General features: G+C 43.9%; 1 protein-coding gene across 1 annotated transcript in view; it reads left to right on the top strand.

Annotated features, from left to right (window-relative positions):
- The first annotated feature begins 13,057 nt into the window (after positions 1-13,057).
- The window catches only part of ahcy (adenosylhomocysteinase), a 126,968-nt gene continuing 114,489 nt past the window's right edge, over positions 13,058-25,536 (top strand). The window contains exons 1-2 of the mRNA XM_068048757.1: positions 13,058-13,250; positions 17,329-17,404. Of these exons, the coding sequence (XP_067904858.1) occupies positions 13,116-13,250; positions 17,329-17,404 (211 nt within the window). The 5' untranslated portion in view covers positions 13,058-13,115. The remainder of the gene's footprint in view (positions 13,251-17,328; positions 17,405-25,536) is intronic.

Raw genomic sequence — 25,536 nt, 5'->3', positions numbered from 1 at the left:
CTGAGGTAGAACATTCTAAAGATTTCAACCTTTTTGAGTGTAGCAATTTCTTATCTCAGTCCTGAATGATTGGCCCTCTTACCCACTCACTTAATCTGTCTATATCTCTTTGCAGCCTCTACATCCTCCCCACAGCTTGCCTTCCCACCAAGCTTTGCATCATCAGCAAACTTTGATGTATTACTGTCTCTTCATCCAAGTCATTAATATAGAATGTAAATAGCAGAGGCCCCAGCACTGATCCTCGCAGCACTCTACTATTCACTGCCTGCCAACTTGAAAATGCCCTATTTATGCTCACTCTCTGCGTCATGTCTGTCAATCCTCTATCCATGCTAATATATTACCCCCAACATCATGAGCCCTTATCTTGCCTATTAATCTTTCATGTGGCACCTTGTCGAATGCCTTTTGAAAATCCAGGTATACTACATCTACTGGTTCCCCTTTATCTACCCGACTAGTTACATCCTCAAAAAACTCTAATAAATTTGTCAGACAGGATCTCCTTTTAGTAAAACCATTCTGACTTGTTCTAATCGTACTATGCTTTTCCAAGTGCAATCTTAGACTTCCTTAATAGTTTCAGCATCTTCCCAACAAGGGATGTTAGGCTAACTGGCCTGTAGTTCCCCATTTTTTCACTACCTCCTTTCTTGAAAAGTGTCATAAAATTTGCCAACTTCCAATCTGACGGGACCATTCCTGAATCTAAGGAATTCTGAAAAATCATAGCCAGTGCATTTACTATCTCTGCAGCTATCTCTTTTAGAATGCTAGGATATAGGCCATGTGGTCCCAGGGACTTGTCAGATTTAAGTCCCAAGTTTCTCCAATACCTTTTCTCAATGGATATCAATATCCTTAATTTCCTCTTTTTTTTTTGAGCCCCTAGATTACAGCCTATTTCTGATATCGGACTTGTGTCTTCTACTGTGAAGACAAGGATACAAAATATTTGTTCAACAGGGCTTTGGTGAGACAGCACCTGGAATACTGTGCACAGTTTTGGTCTCCGCATTTAAGAAAGGATGTACTTGCACTGGAGGCAGTGTAGTGAAGATTTACTAGATTGGTCCCTGGGATGAGGGGGTTGTCTTATGATGAGAGGTTGAGTAAATTGAGCCTATATTCTCTGGAGTTTAGAAGAATGAGAGGCAATTTAATTGAAGACATACAAGATTCTGAAAGGTCTTGATTGGGTAGAAGGTGAGATTGTTCCCACTGGTCAGGGAATCCAGAACTTGGGGACACCATCTCAGGATAAAGGGTCAGTCATTCAGGAGAAATTACTTCACTCAAAGGGTTGTGAATCTTTGGAATGCTCTATCCTAGAGGGTTGTGGATGCTCCATCATTGAATACATTTATGGCTGGGATAGATAGATTTTTGGTCTTGCAGGGAATTGAGGGATATGGGGAGTAGGCAGGAAAGTGGAATTGAAGCCCAAGATCAGCCATGATCATATTGAACAGCGGAGCAAGCTCGATGGGCCATATGGTCGTCTTCTATTTCTTGTGTTCCGTACAATTTTAGTAAGACTTTTTTATTCCTGTACCCCAATCCCCTTGCCTTTCTAATAGCCTGCTGCACCTGCATGTTAACTTTGTGCATTCCTTGTACGAATACCCCCAAGTCTCTCTGAACATCAACACTTAACAGTTTCACACCTTTTTAAAAAAAAAAATTTTGCTTTTCTATTTTTACAGCCAAAGTGAACAACTTCATACTTCCCTACATTATGCTCCATTTGCTATGTTGTTGCCCACTCACTTAATCTGTATATCTTTTTGTAGTCTCTCTTATGTCCTCCCCACAGCTTACCCTATTTATACAGTCTTCCAGGCAGGCAATTAGGTAGGAGTCCACTTTGGTTACTGCATTAACCTTTCTGTAGTCAGTGCAGAGTCTTGTTGAACCATTGGACTTGGGCACGAGCACAACTGGGGAACTCCAGCTGCTCTAACTTGACTCAGCTTGTGCTTCAGCATGTACTGAATTTCCTCCTGGACCTGGGTCTATTTCCTGGGACCTAGGTGATAGTTTTGTTTCATGGGAAGGGTGTCTCCTACATCCACATGTAGGGTTAGGGTTGTGCATCCTGTTTTGTCCCTGCAGATCCCTTTAAATGCTGTGAGCAGCCTTGTTGGGTCTCCTCTCTTTATATAAATAGAATAATGTCTAATTTCCTTAACATTTCAGTGTTACCTAAATGGATGTTAAGGGGTTTGATTTGGGAATCCTCCAGGCCTCCCTCTAACTTGTTCTCACTATCCCTTTTGCCTTCCGCTTTCCTGACTGCCTGACAGACCTGTGCTTGTTTGTCCCCTTCCCGACTCTGATGTCGTTTTAACATTGTGGCACAGCCTTCGCTTTTCCCTACAGTCTGGGGTGTCAATTATATAATTCACCTTGCTAATTCTCTTTACTACTGTTATGACCAGGTGAGAAAGGGGTCTCATCCATTGTATATTCCCTTGCCTTGTTAGTCCTCCCAAAATGCATCACCTTACACTTCTCAGGATTAAATTCCATTTGCCACTGCCCTGTCCATCTTACCAGCCCATCTACATCGTCTGGTATTCTAAGGCTTTCCTCCTCACGATTTACTATGACACCAATTTTCGTGTCATCTGCAAACTGATCATACCTCCTATATTCACGTCTAAATCATTAATGCTACAAACAGCAAGGGTCCCAGCACCGATCCCTGTGGTACACCACTGGTCACTAGCTTCCACTTGCAAAAACAGCCCTCGCCCAACACCCTCTGCCTCATGCCACTAAGCCAATTTTGGATCTAATTTGCCAAATTGTCCTGGATCCCATGGGCTCTTATCTTAAACAATCTCCCATGCGGGACCTTATCAAAAACCTTATTGAAATCCATGTAGACCACATCAACTGCTTTACCCTCAGCTACACATCTAGTCACTGCCTCAAAAAATTCAGTCAGGTTAGTCAGACACTATCTCCCCCTGACAAAGCCATGCAGACTATCCCTGATTAATCCCTGCTGCTCCATGTGAAGATTAATCCTGTCCCTCAGAATTTTTTCCAATATTTTCCCAACCACTGATCGGTAATTACAGGCCTGTAATTACCTGGTTTATCCCTACTGCCCTTCTTGAATAATGGTACCACATTTGCTGTCTTCTAATCCTGTGGCCAGAGAGGATTTGAAAATTTTGTCAGAATGCCTGCTATCTCCTCCCTTGCCTCACATAACAGCCTGGGATACATCTCATCTGGGCCTGGGGATTTATCCACTTTTAAGCCTGCTAAAACAGTTAATACTTCCTCCCTTTCAATGCTAATATGTTCAAGTATATCACAATCCCCCTCCCTGATTTCTACACCTACATTGTCCTTCTCCATAGTGAACACAGATGCAAAGTAATCATTTCAAACCTCATCTGTGTCCTCCGGTTCCCCACACGCATTGCCACTTTGGTCCCGAATGGGTGCTACTCTTACCCTGGTTATCCTCTTGCCCTTAATATACTTATAAAACACCTTAAGATTTTCCTTTATATTGCCCACCAGTGTTTTTTCACATACCCTCTTTGCTCTCCTAATTACTTCAAGTACCCCCCTACTTTTTCTATACTCCCCTGGTGTATCTATGGTTTTCAGCATTCTGAATCTGCCATAAGCCTTTTTTTTTCCCTTTATCCAATCCTCTATATCCCTTGACATCCAGGGTTCTCTGGACTTGTTGGTCCTACCCTTCACCTAGAACATGTTGGCTCTGAACTGTCACTATTTCTTAGCTGCTCCCAGTCCACTTTGGCCAGATCCTGTTTTATCATATTGAAATTTGCCTCCTCGCCCCTCCGCCCCCAGCCCAATTCAGTACCTTTATTTCCAGTCCATCTTTGTCCTTTTCCATAACTACCTTTAAATCTTAGTTATGGTCACTATCCCCGAAATGACCCCCCCCCCCACCAACACTTCTACCACTTCTCTGGCTTCATTCCCCAGGATTAGGTCCAGTACTGCCCCTTCTCTTGTAGGACTTTCTACATACTGGCTCAAAAAGCTCTCCTGTATTCATTTTAAGAATTCTGCCCCCTTTAAGCCTTTTGCACTAAGATTATTCCAGTTGATATTCTCCTCTTCTTTGGCCTCCTTGTCTCGAGAGACAATGGGTAAGCGCCTGGAGGTGGTCAGTGGTTTGTGCAGCAGCGGCTGGAGTGGCTATAAAGGCCAATTCTAGAGTGACAAGACTCTTCCACAGGTACTGCAGATAAAATTGGTTGTCGGGGCTGTTACACAGTTGGCTCTCCTTGCGCTTCTGTCTTTTTTTCCTGCCAACTGCTAAGTCTCTTCAACTCGCCATGCTTTAGCCCCGCCTTTATGGTTGCCCGCCAGCTCTGGCGATCGCTGGCAACTGACTCCCACGACTTGTGATCAGTGTCATAGGACATCATGTCACGTTTGCAGATGTCTTTAAAGCGGAGCCATGGACGGCCAGTGGGTCTGGTACCAGTGACGAATTCGCTGTATAATGTGTCCTTGGGGATCCTGCCATCTTCCATACAGCTCACATGGCCAAGCCATCTCAGGTGCCGCTGGCTTAGTAGGGTGTATATGCTGAGGATGTTGGCCGCCTTGAGGACCTTCTGTGTTGGAGATACGGTCCTGCCACCTGATGCCAAGGATTCTCCGGCAACGAAGATGGAATGAATTGAGACGTAGCTCTTGGCTGACGTACATTGTCCAGGCCTCGCTGCCGTAGAGCAAGGTACTGAGGGCACAGGCTTGATACACTTGGACTTTTGTGTTCTCAGTGCGCCATTTTCCCACACTCTCTTGGCCAGTCTGGACTTAGCAGAGGAAGCCTTTCCCATGTGCTTGTTTAATTCTGCATCGAGAGACAGGTTACTGGTGATAGTTGAGCCTAGGTAGGTGAACTCTTGAACCACTTCCAGGGTGAGGTCGCCGATATTGATAGATGGGGCATTTCTGACGTCCTGTCCCATGATCGTTTCCTTGAGGCTGATGGTTAGGCCAAATTTGTTGCAGGCAGCCGCAAACCTGTCGGAGTCTCTGCAGGCACTCTTCAGTGTGAGATGTTGATGCAGCATCATCAGCAAAGAGGAGTTCTCTGATGAGGACTTTCTGTACTTTGGTCTTCGCTTTTAGATGGGCAAGGTTGAACAACCTGCCACCTGATCTTGTGTGGAGGAAAATTCCTTCTTCTGAGGACTTGAATACGTGAGAGCAGCAGGGAGAAGAAGATCCCAAACAGTGTAGGTGCGAGAACACAGCCCTGTTTCACGCCATTCAGGATTGGAAAGGGGTCTGATGCGCCGCTACGCTGAATTGTGCCTTTCATATTGTCATATGAGGGCGGCACAGTGGCGCAGTGGTTAGCACTGCAGCCTCACAGCTCCAGGGACCCGGGTTTGATTCCGGGTACTGCCTGTGTGGAGTTTGCAAGTTCTCCCTGTGTCTGCGTGGGTTTCCTCCGGGTGCTCCGGTTTCCTCCCACAAGCCAAAAGACTTGCAGGTTGATAGGTAAATTGGCCATTATAAATTGTCACTAGTATAGATAGGTGGTAGGGAAATATAGGGACAGGTGGGGATGTTTGGTAGGAATATGGGATTAATGTAGGATTAGTTTGAATGGGTGGTTGATGTTCGGCACAGACTCGGTGGGCCGGGCCTGTTTCAGTGCTGTAACTCTAATCTAAAAAAAAAAATATTAGGTAATTTGAAATCCCCTCCTATTATTCCCCTATTATTTTTACAGCTCTAAGGTTTGCCTACATATCTGTTCCTCTATCTCACCCTGACTGTTTGGAGGCCAGTAGTACACTCCCGGCCAAGTGGTTGCTGCCTTTTCGCTTTTAGGTTCTACCCATATGGCCTCATTTGAGGAACCTTCTAAGATATCATCCCTCCTTACTGCAGTATTTGATTCCTTGATCAACAGTGCAATGCCACCACCTCTTTTACCCCCTCCCCTGTCTCTTTCCTAGAATATTGAGCTGCCAGTCCTGCCCCTCCCTCAACCATGTCTGTGATAGCAATAATATCATAATCCCATGTGTTAAGCAATGCCCTCAATTTATCTGCTTTACTTGTAAGACTCCTTGCATTAAAATAGCTGCAATCCAGCCTTGCATTTTTCACTTGTGCCTTAACAGGTCTATATCTCCATTCTGTATCGCATCCCCCTGGCAAATTAGGTTAAACTGCCCCTCCCCTTCTCTTTTCTCTCTTTCCCCCCCCCCCCCACCTGACAAAAACAGCAACAAACCTCCCAGCAAGGTTGTTGGTCCAGTTCCGGTTCAGTGCAACCCGTCCAATTTGTACAGGTCCCACCTTTGCCAGGAACAGACCCTGTGATCTAGGAAACTAAAGCCCTCCCTCCTGCACCATCTCAGCCACGCATTCATCTGCTCTATCCTCCTATTCCTATACTCACTAGCACATGGCACTGGGAGTAATCCAGAGATTACAAACTTTTGAGGTCCTGCTTTTTAATCTACTGCCTAGCTCCCTAAATGTTGCAGGACCTCATCCCTCTTTCTACCTAAGTCGTTGGTACCAATATGTACCACAACTGTTCACCCTCCCCCTTCAGAATGTCCTGTAGCCACTCCATGGCATACTTGACCCTAGCACCAGGGAGGCAACAATCCATCCTGGAGTCATGTTTGCGGTCACAGAAATGCCAATCTGTACCCCTTAGGATCAAATCCCCTATCACTGTAGCTCTCTCACTCCCTTTCCTCCCCTCCTGTGCAGATGAGCCACCCATGGTGCCATAGACTTGGCTCTTGCTGCATTCCCCTGAGAAGCTATCTCCCCCAACAGTATTCAAAGTGGAAAATCTGTTAGAGGGAGATGGACCCAGGGGACTCCTGCACTACCTGCCTAGTTCTTCTACTCTGCCTGGTGGTCACCCATTCCCTTTCTGTCTGAGCAGTCTTTACCTGTGGTGTGATCAGCTCCCTGTATGTGCTATCCACAATGATCTCAGCCTCGCGGATGCTCCACGGTGTCTCCAGTCGCTGCTCCAATCCAAAACGTGGATTTTGAGTAGCTGCAGCTGGAGACACCTGCACATGTTTGCCCTGGACACGAAGTGTCCCTGACTTCCCACATTGTAAAGGAGGAGCACTCCGAGCTGCCCTGTTATGACTTGCCCTTAATTTATCTCCTTAAATTACCCAAAAATTAGATTTACACTGGGGATCTTGATTCTCTTTATTAAAAAAAAAGCTACCTACTATATTTTTAAAAAAAACTGTAGACCTTTCTCTTTAGTTGCTTATCCAGCTATTTAGTTATTCCCTAACAGCAGTTACTCACCAACCAATCACCTTGTAGATTTCCTGTGACATCACTGTTCACTTTGTTTTCAAACTCCAGCACACCTGGACTGCTTTCCACTCCCGGAAGGTAAGTGATTGGGCCTCGATCCTTGAGCTCAATTTATTGGCTCCGCTCTGTTATCTCACAGGTCCGCTTCCGGAAGATAAGATTTCTTCTGAACTGCTGGAAGGTCCATAAATTCTAATTGCCTTTTCGTCCAAAAAACTGCATCTTTAACAGTTCAAAGTGAAACCAAACTTTTTCCAAGCAAGTCTCATGGTAACCATAAATTCTGCCTTCTCACAACGAAGAATAGCTCTTAAGTCAAAAACTCTGTTATATTTACTGGAAATCCCATGCTTTCCAGAAAAAGCTTTCCTGGTCAACCTTTTGTTTAACTTAAAAAAAAACAACAAAGATTTGTCTCTTCAGTTTAAAAGTATAGATTCTAAGTTTTAACAAAAGTATATGGAAACTCTAACCCCTTTGCCCTTGGCAAAATGCAACACCATTTTTGAATGCTTTTCATTAAATGTATAAAAAAAGTTGAAAACATTTTAAAACCCATTTTCACACATGCCCTCCATTCACTCTATCCTTGTTAATACAGTTTTGCTTTGTACTATCTTTACTCGTAAAACTCAGTCAGATTCGTGACAAAGCATCTGCAGTAACATTTTTTTCCCAAAATATGGACTATCTTTAAGTGATAGCGCTGCAACAGTAAACTCCATCAGAATATTGATTTTTAACTTTTTCCACAAAGGTTAATGAGTTATGATCAGTCTATACCAGTGTTCCTCTAGTTTTGGTGGGCATAGACTTCAGAATGTGTAAGAGCCAATAATAGCCCTAACATTTCTTTTTCCACAGTGGAATATCTGTTCAGTTTTTTTTTTTGAAAAGTATCCCACTGGTCTTTCTATGCCCAATTCTTCTAACCGGACAGCACTGACCCCCAAGTCAGTAGCCTCAATTGCTACCTTGAAGGGCTTAGTGAAATTTGGAGCAGCCAACACTGGTTCAAGCCTGGCACTCTCCTGATCCCACTACCTTGATTTTCTGTAGCAAATCTGTTAGTGGAGCAGCAACAGTATGGAAATTTGGTACAAACTTCCTGTAGAAACTGCACATCAAAAACCTCATGATTTCTCTCTCAGGGTTAGGATACTCCACCAAGGCTTGTACTTTCACTGTTCTTGGCAACACTTGTCCTTGCCTTACTATATGCCTGAGGTAGCTCACTCGGCCAAGTTTACCACTAAATCAGCTGCTTGTAATTTTTTTAACGGAGTTTCTAGCTGTTTCAAGTGTTCCTTCCAAGTGTTACTGCGTACCAGCACGTCAAGATAAATTACACAGTTAGGAATACTGGCTACCACTAGATTAATGAGTCTCTGAAAGGTTGCTCGGGCATTTTTTAAAGCCCGAATGGCATCACTCAGCATAGGTAAAGACCATCCGGTGTGACAAAAACTGATATTTATTTAGCTCAGGCTGTTAAAAGAACTTGCCAGTATCCCTTTAACAAATCTCTTTGTAAGAAATGTGGCACTGCCCACTCTGTCAATACAGTCTTCCAAGCTAGGGATTGGGTAGGAGTCTACCTTTGTTACTGCATTAACTTTTCTACAGTCTGTAAAGTCTGGTTGAACCATCCGGTTTAGGCTCTTGGTGAGCTATTGGTGAGCTTCAGCTGCTTTGACTGTTTCAAGTGGTTTTCCAACATGTATTGGATTTCTGCTTTTACTTGGACCTGTTTTTCTGGACTTAAGTGATAAGGATGCCATTTTATAGGAACGGATTCCCTACATCCACAGGTGTGGCTAAGGTTGTACATTCTGGCTTATTCCTATAGACTCTTCTAAATGCTGGGAGTAGGCTTGTTAGGCATTCTCATTCCTCTATATTTAAATATGAAAGTATGGTGTCCAATCCTAGTAATTCCTATTTGCTAATTGGATAGTAGGAAGTTTAATTTGAGAATTGCCTGGGCCTCCTTCATCCTCAGTGTCCCTTTCATTCTTCACTGTCCCTACAACCTGACATACCTGTGCTTGCTTATCATCCTCTCGGTGATATCGTTTTAACGTTGATGATGACGCAGTCGACTTTTTCCGGAGATCTGGGGTGTCAATCAAATAATTTACCTTACAATTCTTTTGACCACTTTATACAGACCACTGAACCGTGCTTTTAATGGTTTACCCTGTAAAGGTAATACTTCATTCCCCTGGTTGAAATGCTCGGGTCTGAGCATGCTTGTCTGCCCTTTTTGTAGCTGTTTGGGAAGCTTTTAAGGTGTTCCTGAGCCACATTGCAAGCTTTCGTGAGCCAATCCCGTAACACAGATACATAGTCTAGTACAGAAGATTCATCATTCTTAAAAACCTTTCTTTAATTAGTTTTGGAAGACTTATCTCCTGTCTGTAAACTGGTTCTAAAGGACGAAAACTGGTACACATTAGGTGAATCTCTCGTGGCAAATAAAAGAAAGTCTTGCCCTTTTATCCCAATCGGGGATATTCATGACCATATCCCCTAATCATTGTTTTGAGGGTCTGATGGTACCTTTCTAAAGCTCCCTGTCTATTGGACCCAAATTACCCATAACTTGAAATATTTTAGACATAAAATTGGAGTCTTGATCTGACTGAATTTCAATTGGTAATCCATAGCTAGTAAAGAATTGGGTTAACTTCTGTACCACTACCTTAGCAGTAATTTTCTTCAAGGGAATGGCGTCTAGGAATTGAGTAGCCATATTCTTTGGTAAGACCTGGCCAGTAGTAATGTTGACTTGTGTGATTTGGTCTTCTGGATCCCTGTCTGACTGCTTTGGGAATTTCATGTGTTAACCTTAATTCCTGGTGATGCTTGGGTGGTACCACTATCTGTTGAACAACTGTCCTTTCTTCATCTGCAGGTCTATGAGGCAGTCTCCCCTTCCTCATCAGAACCCCATCTTTAACATGGTCTTCTGGAGCTGCTTTTGCCTCAGCTTCTGTCAGCTGATTGTGCCACTTTATTTAACTATGGTTTAGCTTGCTGAGCTGTGATCAGAGAAGATTTATTAAACATTTCATTTGGATTATCTAAATCCTCAAAGAAAGTTTCAGATATTTGGCTATCTGTAGTGCCAATTTTACCTGACAGTGGAACTTGTTCAGCCAATACTCTGGTTACTACACAAAGAAAAAATTCCAGGAACTTTTCCTGTAACTGTTCTGTCTCTTAAATTTAATTTGGTTTCTCGGTGACTATGGAAGAAACTAATACTTTTTTGTTCCGGTCAAATCATTCTCTAGGAGTAGGCCAATTCTATCTACTGGCAAACTATGGACAACTCGTGCAGTTACTATCCCAGATATTGGTCATGCTCTAGGTGCACTTGATACAAAGATATGGGTATATACTCTCTGCCAATACCATTCACTAGAACTTTAGCCTTCAGTGTGTTCTCTGGTGGAAATGTTACACTTTTCTCCAGCAAAAAGCTTTTTTTTTTTTACAGCTGTTCCAAAGGAATAGAAGAAAAAAAAAACTTAGACTGCCAAGATCTGGAAGGGAGTCCTTTTGTTTTGGCGAGGTGTCCCTAAGTCAAATAGTTGGCTGCTCCTAGGAATGTTTCTAGGCAAGGTTGATGAACAGTTTGGGTAGGCGTTCAAAAAAAATTCAACTGCAGAAGGTTTCATGTAGGTCTTGCAGCAGGTGTGCAGCAACGGAGGTTCCCATTCGTTGTAAAGTTTATTTGAAGATGCAAGGTTTCTGCAAATATTCAGGGTTTCTTCAAAATGCAATAGGCAACAATTCAACTTCATACAGGCTTTGGCTTTTCAAGAGCAGGGATTCTTCAGAGGTAACAGTTTTCTTTTGAACTGGCAGGTTCATGAACAAATACCAATTGCCTCAGTCTAAAAACCAGCATCTTTTTAACAGTTCAAAGTGAAACCCAACTTTTTCCAAGCAAGTCTCGTGGTAATCATAAACTCTGTCCTGTCACAATAAAGAATAGCTCCAAGTCAAACCCCCCACCTTACTATGTTTACTGGAAATCCCATGCTTTCCAGAAAAAAACGTGTTTACTGGTCAATCTTTTGTTTAAAGTAAAAAAAAACATACCAAAGGTCATTCTCTTCAGTTTAAAAAAAAAACCCCCACAAAATTCCAAGTTTTAACAAAAATATATGGAAACTCTAACATTATATATTCAAAATTTGCTGCTGATACCAAACTTGGAGTGGCAAACCATCAGGATAATATGAACTGCCTGCAACAGAACATAGGCTCACTGGGTAGAGAAGTGGCAGATGGACTTTAATACAGACAAGTGTGAGGTGATGCATTTGGCAGAAGTGATGGGGTGAGGCCATATGTACTTGGTATAGTTCTGAAGAGTGTAGGAGTAGAGGGACCTGGGGGCGAATGTGCAACAATATTTGAAGGTGACAGGACAGATTGAGATTGATTAGCAAAGCATATGGGATCTTGGGCTTCATAACTAGAGGCAGAGTACAAACGCAGAGAAGTTTTGCTGAACCTTTTAAGCTCTAGTTAGGCCCCAACTGGAGTATTGTGTCCAGTTCTGGTGGCCACACTTTAGGAAGGAGGTGAGGGTCCTTGAGAGGGTGTAGAAGAGATTTGCCAGAATGGTTCCAGGGGTGGGGATTTTAGTTGCAAGGTTAGGTTGGAAAAGCTGGTGTTCTCCTTGGAGTAAAGGACATTGAAGGGAGATTTGCTAGAGTTATACATGATTGACAGGCTTTTTTAAGTTAGACAAGGAATAACTGTTCTTATTAACTTATGGTACAAGGACTAGGGGACACCACTTGAAGTCTGGGCAAGAGATGCAGGGGGAATGAGAGGAAGAACTTTCTTTTGTGCAGTGATTGGTAATGACCTGGAACTCGTTGCCCACAAGGGTGGTGGAAGTGGAGACAAGGATTTCAAAAGGAAATTGGATGGGCACTTGAAGGAAATAAACTTGCAGGGCTATGGGAATTGAGTGGGGCAGAGTGCCAGAATATATTCAGTGGACCAAATGACTTCCTATACTGTAAATGACTATAAGGAGTGCAGTGGTTCAAGAGGGCATCGCACCATCACCTCAGCATTCAAAGAGGGGTGTGCATGTGGCCATGCTAGTACCACCCACATCAGAAGGAAGAAATACTGAATGTTCTGATAATTTGTCCAAATGCTTATTCTTGGTGCTAGCTTCGACTGAGTATTGTCATGCTATCTGGCAAAGGACATTGTCAAGGAACCAGATACTGGGCTTGCCCAATATGTGGAAACACAAAATTTCCAATCGGGGTTATTGCCTAGTGACCAGGAGTGGCACCTTTGCTAATTTTGTCTTCATCTTTAGCCGGAATGCAGCAGTGGTGGCTCTATCCTACCCAGGCTGAGACCAGACTACTTGGCACAGATGCTAGCGCTTGGACCTGGTGCATCCTTTGTTTGAATAGCTGATAACATGTTGGAGAGGATTTTACTAATTCAGCCATTGGATGTTTCCTTGGCCTCTGCTGGTACCTTCCATCTAATGTCAGAGTTTGGTGTGGGACAGTCCCATCACTTTGTAACTGAGTGTGTTGCTGCTTCTGAGCCCTTAGCGGTCTGTTTTTTGATTTGTAAAGACTTTGTTGTCCTGATAAAGTGCTGTCAATGTTTAATGCCATTGTGTACATGCTAATTTTGTCTGAATTCTGTTTCTGTGCGTTATAGCTGACATCAGTTTGGCCGAATGGGGTAGGAAGGCAATTGAGATTGCGGAGAATGAGATGCCTGGTTTGTTGATGATGAGGAAAATGCATGGCGATTCCAAACCACTGAAAGGGGCTCGGATTGCAGGCTGCCTGCATATGACTCTTCAAACTGCTGTGCTCATTGAAACCCTGACAACACTTGGGGCAGAGGTAACGTCAGCAAAAATTGTATGGCCAGGAAACCTTGAGTAGCAAATGATTTATACCAGCTGATTTCTCCAGTGGCTTAAAGCATAAGGCACCATGTGGTGAACAGCTGCACTTGCAGACCAGAAAGGCTCCAGTGAGCTGATCTCTGTTGGGTGAACACTTTCAGATCTGTTAATGTCTTAAGTCTTTCCTGTTCTTTGTAAAGAAATGGATGAAATTATTGACTCCAAGTTAAAATGAGCCTTGTCCAAGCACCGGAATGGTCTTCTCCATTCCTGGCCAGCTATGTGTCTCTTTCTTGTACTGCATTGTCAGTGATGTGGATGGTGTCATCTGCCATGGTTTCAAGGTGGCCGTGTCCTTGCGATCACTGCGTCCTTGTCTCTTCCTGTTGAATAAGTTGGAGGGTGGGATGGTGAGCAAGTAATAGCTTCTTTGATGCTCCAGATTTTACACACAGGATCCTTTGGGCACTGGTCTTCAGAGGGCCTCTGTTGCACAGGTTGACTTAATGGTCAACTTAGACAATCTTCTAAGGGTATTTTTATAATACTTTAAATAAAATGAGGAAATCTGAATGTTTTTCCAAAATCCAGATCCAAGAATCTCCCCTGGTGCAATGTTTGGCAGGGTGGGGGGGTGGGTACGGGCAGGTGGGGGGTGCTTGGGTGAGGGAGGGGCGGAGGCAGGCGGTGTCTGGGGTAGGGTGTGAAAGGGGTGCATGTGCTGGGAGGGATGTGAAGGATGGGGCTATATTGGGTGTACGTCTAGAGGACACGATGCAAATTTTACGTGAGATGTTGGGTGCTGGGTAACCGATGTTCGTTCTTGAGTAGGGGGCTGGTGGGTCATCAAAGGCTGGGATGCGGAAGAGAAGAATGGCTGTAGAGACTTGCATGAGCTGACATGTATGGAGGATGGGAGGTTGGCCAGGAGAACATTGGAGTAATCATTTGGAAGTGAGTTTTCATTGGCTTATTGGCCAAGTTAGGAATGGAGGCAGACACTACTATAGTAGACATTGGGGTTTGAAGTTCATCACAGGATCAAACAAGACACTGAGTGTTTGAGTTATCTGGTAGGCTGAGCCAAAGGCTGGGGAGAGGGATGGAGTTTGTGGCAGGGTCTGAACATGATCGCTCAGTCTTCCCAATACTTAGCTGGAAGAAATTACCAATGTGGGACTGAATACTGCGCTAGCAGTCTGACAGCACAGCAGCAGGGAGCGATTGAGATAGGTGTCAGATTCCAGCTCTACCTCTTCATCTGTGACAGTGAATGATGCCAAGGGACCGCATGTACTTGAGGAAGGCAGAGCCTGAGTATTCCAGGGACAGCATGAGTATCTGTTACTGCAGTTACTCTGGTTATACGCAATAGCCAGGTCTGACCAAGATTAAGCCTACTGAGCTGGAGAATGGAGGTTGGGTGTTTGCATGGAGTGGGGGTCTGGGGAGGGATTGATCATGTCGAAGGCTGCTGAATGAGAGAGAGGATAATGCACCATGGTGAGTTGGAACTTTGGATCTTGTGACTTTGTTCAGGGACGCTTTGATGCTGTGGGAGGAGTAGCGACTCGATTGGAGAAATTTAAACGTGGAGATGCAGGAAAGATGGGCACAGACCTTGGGGGCAACATACTCAAGGCCTTTGGAAAGGAAAGAGGTTGAAGATGGGACAGGTCACAAGGACAACAGTTGAGGGTGGATGGTGTGGAGAAGAGGGAACTATTTAGTGTTGGCTAACAAGGGCAGATGGAAGGCAATTAAGTGCATTTATCCACATGTATATATGCTGCTGATCCACAGTGCCCTTCCTTTCCCAAAACAAATTTGCTTCCCTTGCCAACCCTCTGATATTTTTACCAATGTAAAGTCAACAAATATTACCTGGATGTAAGGTCCATAATCCATTGGTGACCGCTAATAGATTGCACAATTTGGCAGTTACCCAGGTGACTCCTTGGCCACAAAATTCAGCTTGGTAGTGCCAGTTTAGGAGACAAGGTGTCTGTGCCACTGCTGATCACTTCTAGTGCAGCACGCTGCCATGTTGAGGGAATTAGCATGGGCATGATGTGCATGTGCCACAAGCATGTAGAGAAGGCAAATCATGGCCTGTCATGTCCGTGTTGGCTCTCTGCAAGAACACCTTGGTTAGTCCCACTCCCCTGCCGTTTTTCCTCATAGTCCTGCAAATTTTATTTCCCCTAATTATCCAATTTCCTTTTAAAAGTCACAATTGAATCTGCCTCCACCACACTCAGGCAGCACATTCCAGATTGTAACCACTCGCTGCATAAAGTATTTCCTCAACCATAGCAAAGTTATGGCACAGAAAGAGGCCATTCAGCCCATGTTTTCTGCCGGCTGAAAAAAGTAACCTTCCAATCTAATCCCACCTTCTCGCACCTGGTGAATAGCCTTGTAGGTATCTTAAATGAGTTGAGAGTTTCTGCCTCCACCACTGATCTGGGCAGTAAGTTCCAGACACCCACCACCCTCAGTTAAAAAGTTTTCCTTATGTTCCCTTTAATCCTTTTACCAATCACCTTAAATCTGTGCCCCCTGGTAATTTACCTCTCTGCTAGGGGAAACAGGTCCTTCCTGTCTACTCTATCTAGGCCCTTCATAATTTTGTATACCTCATTTAAGTCACCCCTCAGCCTCCTCTGTTCTAAGGAAAACAGCCCTAGCCTATCCAATCTTTCCTCATAGCTGCAATTTTCAAGCCTTGGCAATGTTCTTGTGTCTCTCCTCTGTGTGCTCTCCAGAGCAAGTATGCCCTTGTTGCCTCTGGTTCTTTTGCTAATCACCTTCAGCCAGTGTCCTGACTCTCAATGCTTCCACCAATGGGAGCAGTTTCTTCCCATCTGTTCTGCCCAGACCCTTCATGATTTTGAACACCTCTCAAATCTCTCAACCTGTTTTTCTCCAAGAGCAACAGCCTCGGCTTCTCCAATCTATCTGCTTAATTGAATTCCCACATACCCAGAACCATTCTCAAATATTTTCTGCACTCTCTCCAATGTCTTCACATCTTTCCTAAAATATGATGGCCAGAACTGGACACATTACTCCTGTTGCGGCCTAACCAGTGTTTTAAAGGTTCACTAACTTCCTTGCTTTTGTACTGTCTGCCTCTATTCATAAAGCCCAGGATCCTGTGTGCCTTATTTACTGCTTCCTCAACCTACCCAGCCACCTTCAATGACTTGTGCACACATACCTGCAGGTCCTTCTGCTCCTACCCCTCTTTAGGGGTGTCCTTGAATGTTTGTTCTCAAACATTCAAACAACTTTGTGTTTAGGCCCCAACGAGAGAATTGTATCCAGTTCTGGTCACCACACTAGGAAGGAAGTGAGGTTCCTTGAGAGGATGCAGAGGAGATTTACCAGCATGGTTCCAGGAATGGGGAATTTTAGTTACAAGGTTTGGTTGGAGAAGCTGGGGTTGTTCTCCTTGGAGCAAAGGAGATTGATGGGAGATTTGCTAGAGGTGTACCAGATTATGACAGGTGTAGATAAGTTGGACAAGGAAGAACTGTTCCCATTAACTGATAGTACCAGGACTAGGGGACACTGAAGGTTTTGGGCAGAGATGCAGGGGGAATGTGCGGAAGAACTTTGTTATGCAGTGAGAGTTAATGACCTGGAACTCATTGTCTCCATTAATGCCATCCTCATGGGCAATCAATAATTTCAAAAGGAAATTGGATGGCCACTTAAAGGAAATAAACTTGCAGGGCTACGTGGATTAAGTGGGGGAGTGGGACTGACTGGATTGCTCTGTGGAGAACTGGCATGGATTTGATGGGCCGAATGGCCACCTCCTGTGCTGTAAGTGATTCATTACAGTGCATAACCATTGTGAGACTTCCATTTGTGGTTTTAAAATAAAGCCTTATATTCTCCAGGTGGGAATTGAGGTATTTCCACTTTGAGATATTTATTAAATCCTCATCTGAATCCTGATTTGGTGAATGGGTGATCTTAGTTTTTTCTCCTATCATGTTCTGTTGCCTAGTGCAGGTTTAAAGTCTATTATCATTGTAATCAAGACTTTGATCTCATTTCAGGTTCAGTGGTCCAGCTGCAATATTTTCTCTACTCAGGATCATGCAGCTGCAGCGATTGCCAAATCTGGAGTTCCTGGTCAGTATGACACACTTAGACAGCCCATCCTGTATTCAAACTAAACATTGTTTTCACTTGGACTTTACAAAAGCATACTTGGTGTGTGACATCCTTGCTTTAAACGTGGAAAACCATCCAACAACGTATAACTGTTTGTCATCTAAACTTAAATATTTGCATTCATGCAGCAATACGGCGCCATAGATTGCACACAATAACTGAATACCCTTCTTTCTACCCCCTCCAGTAACTACTCATTCTTAAACATTGAGACCAGAGCCGTACAGTTTTCCAAATGTTGACCCACCAGGGCCAGATACAACTTTAAAATGACCTCTTGTGATTTAGGATTGTATAACTCTAGCCTCCATGGCCCAGTATATTCCCCACTGCCCCATTGCTATCAAGCTGGGGGACCAACCCTGGTTCAAAGAGTGCAGGAGGGCATGCCAGGAGCAGCACCAGGCATACCTTAAAATGAGGTGTCAACCTGGTGAAGCTACAACACAAGACTACTTGCATGCCAAACTGCGTAAGCAGCATGTGATAGAGCTAAGCGATCCCATAACCAGCCGATCAGATCAGATCTGAGCTCTGCAGTCCTGCCACATCCAGCCTTGAATGGTGGATAATTAAACAACTAACTGGAGGAGGTGGCTCCACAAATATCCCCATACTCAATGATGGGGGAGCCCGGCACATTAGTGTGAAAGATAATGTTGAAGCATTTGCAACAATCTTCAGCCAGAAGTGCCGCATTGACGATCCATCTCTGCCTCCTCCTGAAGTCCCCAGCATCACAGATGCCAGACTTCCGTGTGATATCAAGAAACGACTGAAGGCACTGGATACTGCAAAGGCTATGGGCCCTGAAAACATTCCGGCAATATGCTGAAGACCTGTGCTCCAGAATTTGCCAGTTCAATCCAGCTAATTACTGCCCTATCAGTCTACTCTCGCTCATCAGTAAAGTGATGGAAGGTGTCATCGACAGTGCTTTCAAGTGGCACTTGCTTAGCAGTAACCTGCTCAGTTTGGGTTCTGCCAGGGCCGCTCGGCTCCTGACCTCATTACAGCCTTGGTTCAAACATGGACAAAAGAGCTGAACTCAGAGGAGAGAGTTACTGCCCTTGACATCAAGACAGCTTTTGACCGAGTATGGCATCAAGGAGCCCTAGCAAAACTAGTCATTGGGAATCGGGGAAAACTCTCCACTGGTTGGAGTCATACCTAGAACAAAGGAAGATGGCTGTGGTTGTTGGACGTCAATCATCTTCGCTCAAGGACATAACTGCAGGAGTTCTTCAGGGTAGTGTCCTAGGCCCAACCATCTTTAGCTGCTTCATCAGTTACCTTCCTTCAGTCATAAGGTCAGAAGTGGGAATGTTTGCTGATTACACAATGTTCACCATTTGCGACGACTCAAATGCTGAAGCAGTCTGTGCAGAAGTACAGCAAGACCGGGACAATATCCAGGCTTGGACTGATAAGTGGCAAGTAACATTCTTGCCACACAAGTGCCAGGCAATGACCATCTCCAACAAGAGAATCTAACCATCTCCCATTGTCATTCAATGGCATTACTATTGCTGAATCCCCCACTATCAACATCCTAGGGGTGACAATTGACCAGAAACTGAACTGGAGTAGCCATATAAATACTGTGGCTACAAGAGCAGTTCAGAGGCTGGGAATCCTGTGGTGAGTAACTCACCACCTGTCTCCCCAAAGCCTGTCCACCATCTACAAGGCACATGTCAGGAGTGTGATGGAATACTCTCCACTTGCCTGAATGGTTGCAGCTCCAATAACACTCAAGAAGCTCGACCATCCAGGACAAAGCAGTCTGCTTGATTTGCACCCCATCCACAAACAGTCACTCCTTCCCACCAACGCGCAGTGGCAGCAGTGTATCATCTACAAGATACACTGCAGCAGCACACCAAGGCTCCTTAGACAGCACCTTGCAAACCCACAGCATCTACCAACTAGAAGGGCAAGGGCGCAGCAAATGCATGGGAGCTCCACCACCTGCAAGTTCCCTTCCAAGTCGCACACCATCCTGACTTGGAGCTATATTGTTCCTTCACTGCCGCTGGGTCAAAATCCTGGAACTCCCTAACAGCACTGTGGGTATCCCTACCTCACATGGACTGCAGTGGTGCATTCTTCTCCTGCATCTCTGCAGCTCACCACCAGCTTAAGGGCAGTTGGGGATGGGCAATAAATACTGGCCTTTCCAGTAACACCCACATCCCATTAAAAAAAAAAGGCGGCCATTGGGCCTCTGGCAGCTCTTTCAAAGAGCTATCTAATTAGCCTCATGCCCTTACCCTTCATCCATAACTCTGCAAATTTTTCCATTTTAAGTATTTATATCCAGTTTTTAAATTACTATCAAACCTGCTTTCACCACCCTTTCAGACAGCATATTCTAGATCGCAACTTTAAAAAAAAAAATCTCATCTCCAATTACATTAAATCGGCCCCCTCTTGCTAACTAATCTACCACTAGAAATAATTTCTCATTTACTGTATAAACAAACATTCATCCTTTTGAAACCCTTCAGTAAATTTCCACCTAACCTTAATACAAAAGGAAAATACTGCAGATGCTGGAAATCAGAAGTAAAAGCAGAAAATGCTGGAGACTCTCGCAGGTCTGGCGGCATCTGTGGCGAGAGTTAGCATTTCAGATTTGAGTTGATGTCGACCTGAAATGTTAACTCAGTTTCTGTCTCCACAGATGCTGCCAGACCTGCTGAGTATTTCCATCCAGCATTTTCTGCTTTTACTACCCTTGACTTTCTCTGCTGTAAGGAAATGCCAGCTTCTCTAATCTCTCCCCATAACTGAGGTCCCCTATCCCTGGTACCATTCTAATAAATTGCCTCTGTATCCCCACTATGGCCTGAATTATAGTGTCCAAAATTGGATGGAATTCTCCAGTTGGCCAGTGGGTTAGCATAACATCTTTGCTTTTCAAACTCTCATGTATTCAAGGATCTTTTTTTTTTTTGTAGCGACTTCTCATTGTCCTACTGTCAAAAATTTGAACGTAAACCTCAGTCCCATGACCCCCCAGCTGTTCTTGCACCCCCCTTAAAATTGTACCATTTATTTTATATTGGCTCAATCTTTTTACCGAATGTCACTTTAACTTGTGTTAAATTGCATCTGCCATGTGTCTGCCCATTTCACCAGTCATTCCATGTCCTGCTGAAGTCTGTTACTATCCTCGTGGTTTACTACGTTTGAGTTGTCTGCAAAATTTGAAATTATGCCCGGTATATATATCTCATATCGGCACATCAGGGAGGGGGAGAGGTTCCTGGACACTGCTTAAGGCAGTCACACCCCGTAGATTAAGTATCTCAAATTCGGTCAAGGACAGGAGGCTGTGACTAAGTGAGGCAGATAGAGGATCCTGAATTCAGCAATGGAGGAGCCTCAGCTCTTGACCTTGTCCAACAGGTACGTGGTACTTGCTCCCTGGGAGGATGAGCAAACTGACCACTGCACTGTGGTACAGGAGGCCATTCAAGCAGGGGGAGCAAAAGGAAAAGTGGTAGTGGTAGGGGATTCCATAATTAGGGGTACTGATAGCATCCTTTTGTAAGCAGGTGGAAAAGTCCTGGGGAAAATTGATGTACAGAGAGATTTGGGTGTTCAGGTCCATTGTTCCCTGAAGGTGGCAACGCAGGTCAATAGAGCGGTCAAGAAGGCATACGGCATGCTTTCCTTCATCGGACGGGGTATTGAGTACAAGAGTTGGCAGGTCATGTTACAGTTGTATAAGACTTTGGTTCGGCCACATTTGGAATACTGCGTGCAGTTCTGGTCACCGCATTACCAAAAGGATGTAGATGCTTTGGAGAGGGTGCAGAGGAGGTTCACCAGGATGTTGCCTGGTATGGAGGGCGCTAGCTATGAAGAGAGGTTGAGCAGATTAGGATTATTTTCATTAGAAAGACGGAGGTTGAGGGGGGACCTGATTGAGGTGTACAAAATCAAGAGGTATAGACAGGGTGGATAGCAAGAAGCTTTTTCCCAGAGTGGGGGATTCAATTACAAGGACACGAGTTCAAAGTGAAAGGGGAAAAGTTTAGGGGGGATATGCGTGGAAAGTTCTTTACGCAGAGGGTGGTGGGTGCCTGGAACGCGTTGCCAGCGGAGGTGGTAGACGCGGGCACGATAGCGTCTTTTAAGATGTATCTAGACAGATACATGAATGGGCAGGAAGCAGAGATACAGACCCTTAGAAACTAGGCGACATGTTTAGATAGAGGATCTGGATCGGCGCAGGCTTGGAGGGCCGAAGGGCCTGTTCCTGTGCTGTAATTTTCTTTGTTCTTTGTTCTAAGCAGGTCTGAGAGTCCTGCATGGTATGTTGCCGACCTGGTGCCAGGGTGAAGGACATCTTTAACTGGCTTGAAAGGATATTGGAGGGGGAGGATCCAGTTGTTGTGGTCTACATTGGGACAAAACATAGGCAAGTTTAGGCAAGAGGACCTGTTTGGGAATTATCAGGAACTAGGAACAAAATTTAAAAACCGGTCCTCAAGGGCTATTCTCTGGATTATTGCCCGAACCATGTGAAAATTGGCATAGGGATAAGAAAATTAGGGAAGTAAACATGTGGCTAAAGGAGTGGTGTGGGAAAGAGGGGTTCTATTTTATGGGACATTGGCATCAGTATTGGGATAGGAGGGAACTGTAACGTTGGGATGGGCTCCACCTGAACCGATCTGGGACCAGTGTCCTAATGGAAAGGATAAATAGGGTGGTCACAAGGACTTTAAACTAGTAAATTGGGGAGGGGGGGGTGTGATGAGGGGGAGGCCTCGGGTAGTCAATACAGTTTTGAAAACAAGTAATGGGGCAGAGAATCAAGAAACGGTCAAGAATCCTACTTCAGGAACTGTAGGTAATGGCAAAACTGCAAGAAGTGTACTGGTTAAACCAGAAGAGAAATGAACAGGCGAATAAAGCGTTAATGCTGAGGGACAAATTAGGGGGTATAGCCCAAATAAGAGTTCTATATACAAATCCATGGAGTGTAAGGAATAAACTAGATGAGCTGCAGGCACAAATTCAAATGGAAGATTGATGTGGTGGCCATTGCGCAGACGTGGCTGCAAGATGGTTGGGACTAGGAACTAAATATACCTGGTTATAAAGTTTACAGGAGGGACGGAAAATGGTAGAGGGGGTGGAGTAGACTTACTGATTAGAAATAATTCACCTCATTATTGAGGGAGGATATAATGAGGGGAAAGCATCCAGTGGAGACTTTATGGGTGGAACTGAGGAACAGAAAAGGATCTAAAACTAATAGGTGTTGTGTATAGACCCCCTGGTAGCAGTTCTGAGGTGTTCGATTGTATAAATGCACAAATTAGGCAAGTGTGTAACAAAGGTAGAGTAGTATTAATGGGGGATTTTAACTTGCACATAGATTGGGAGAGGCAGATTTGCACCTGTCAGAAAAGTAGTGAATTTCTGGAATGTGTCTGGGATAGTTTCTTACAGCAGTATGTCCTATATGTAACAAGGGGGCAGGCAATATTAGATTTCATTTGAGTAATGAGCCAAATTTAATCAGTAGCCTAACTGTGCATGAACATTTTATCAAATAGTGATCACAGCATGATCGAATTCAAGGTAGCGTTTGAAAGTGAAAAGCACAAATCAGCTACTAGAATTTGACTTGGGTAAGGCTGACTTTAATGGGATGAGACCGAGAATGTCCACGGTAAACTGGGAAGATCTGTTAATGGGTCAAATGACTGAATATTTGAATAGTGGAGAATATTTGAAGAAACATTTAACGAAATAGAGAGTATATACCCCTAAAAGGAAACAACAAACAGCCATGAACAACTAAAGAGATTAGGGATAGCATAAAACTAAAAGAAAGGACTTGCAAAAATGCAAAATGCAGCACAGATCTGGCCAAATTGGATAGATACAAAGACCAGCAAAGGGTCACAAAGCAGCTTATAAGAGCTACTAAAAGGGATTATGAAAGGAAACCTGCAAGGGACATCAAAATCAATAAGAAATTTTATAGTTTCATAAAGGGAAAGCAGGTGGTCAAGAGCAATGTAGGCCCACTAAAAACTGAAAATGGAGATATTGTCATTGATAATGGGGAAATGGCAGACATGTTGAACAATTACTTTGCCTCAGTATTTACAGTTGAAAAGGAGAATAACTTGCCAGAAGTCCCAAAAAAATTAATAGCAGATAGGGGACAGGGACTTAATACAATTAACAAGTAAAACATCAGTAACAAGGAAATTAATGGAACTAAAGAGTGAGAAATCCTCAAGACCTGACTATTTCCATCCGAGGGTGTTAAAGGAAGTAGGGGAGCACATTGTAGATGCCCTAACTATAATCTTTGAGTTCCCGAGATTCAGGAGTGGTCCCTCTGGATTAGAAAGTTGCACATGTCACTCCACTTTTTAAGAAGGGTGAAAGGGGGAACTGAGGAAATTACAGACCAGTGAGCCTGACATCTGTGGTGGGGAAGTTGCTGGAGTCTATAATCAAGGATAGGGTGACTGAACACCTAGAAAAATTGCAGTTAATCAGGGACAGCCTGCATGGATTCATGACTGGAAGGTCATGCCTGACAAATCTCATTGAATTTTTTGAAGCGGTGACTAAGGTAGTGGACAAGCGAATTTCTATGGATGTTATTTATATGGACTTCCAGAAGGCATTTGATCAAGTCCCACATAGATTGTTAACTAAAGTAGAAGCCCATGGAGTTGAGGGCAAATTATTGACATGGTTAGAAAGTTGGTTGAGTGGTAGGTGACAGAGTGGGGATAATGGGTAAGTACTCCGATTGGCAGGATGTAACTAGTGGTGTCCCACAGGGATCTGTTTGGGGCGTCAATTATTCACATTATTCATTAACGACTTGGATGATGGCATAGTAAGTCATATATCCAAATTTGCTGATACAAAGTTAGGTGGCATTGTAGACTGTCTAGATGATTGCATAAAATTGCAAGGAGATATTGGCAGACTAGGTGAGTGGACAAAGCTGTTGCAGATGGATTTCAGTGTGGGCAAGTGTGAGGTTATCCATTTTGGACCAAAAAGGGATAGAGTAGGATACTTTCTAAAGATGTTAAGTACAATGGATGCACAGAGATTTGGGACTTCAGGTGCATAGATCTTTAAAATGTCACAAGCAAGTGCAGAAAATAATCAAAAAGGCTAATGGAATGCTAGCCTTTATATCTAGAGGATTGGGGTATAAAGACAGAGGTTATGCTGCAGCTGTACAAAACCCTGGTTAGACCCCACTTGGAGTACTGTGAGCAGTTCTGGGCACCACACCTTAGGAAGGATATATTGGCTTTGGAGGGAGTGCAACGTAGGTTTACAAGAATGATACCTGGACTACAGAGGTTAAGTTACAAGGAGAGATTACACAAATTAGGCCAGTTTTTTTGCTAGAAGTTAGAAGGTTAAGGGGTGATCTGATCGAAGTCTTCAATATATTGACAGGAAAAGACAGGCTAGATAAAGAAACTTTCCACTGGTTGGAGATTCTAAAACTAGGGGGCATAGTCTAAATATTAGGACCAGGCCGTTCAGGAGAGGTGTTAGAAGCACTTCTTGACTCAAAGGGTGGTAGAGGTTTGGAACACACTCTCTCAAATAGCAGTTGAAGCTAGAACAGTTGTTGATTTTAAATCTGAGATTTTTGTTAAGCAAAGATATTAAAGGGATATGGGCCAAAGGCAGGTATATGGAGTTAGGCTGCGGATCAGCCATGATCTCATTGAATGGTGGGACAGGCTCGAAGGGCTGAATGGCCTCTTCCTATTCCTATCTTCCTCTATCCAAGTCCAGGTCATTAATGTACTTCAGAGAGCAGTAGTCCTAATACCAATCCCTAGGGAACACTCTATACTTTCCTATAATTTTGGGGGGGAGAAACGACAGCCCTCTGACTGTTCAGTGCTTTCTGCCGAAGCCAATTTTGTGTCTGCGCTGCAGCTGCCCTTTGTTTTGTTTTTGATTTTGCTAACAGTCTGTTATGTGGTATTTTATCAAACACATTTTGAAAGTCCATGAACAAATCAACTGTACTACCTTTATCAACTCTCTCCAAAGAACTAGAT

The sequence above is a fragment of the Heterodontus francisci genome, chromosome 16 (genome assembly GCF_036365525.1).
Source record: "Heterodontus francisci isolate sHetFra1 chromosome 16, sHetFra1.hap1, whole genome shotgun sequence".
Taxonomy (NCBI): Eukaryota; Metazoa; Chordata; class Chondrichthyes; order Heterodontiformes; family Heterodontidae; genus Heterodontus; species Heterodontus francisci.
This window is presented reverse-complemented; position numbering and strand designations above follow the sequence as displayed.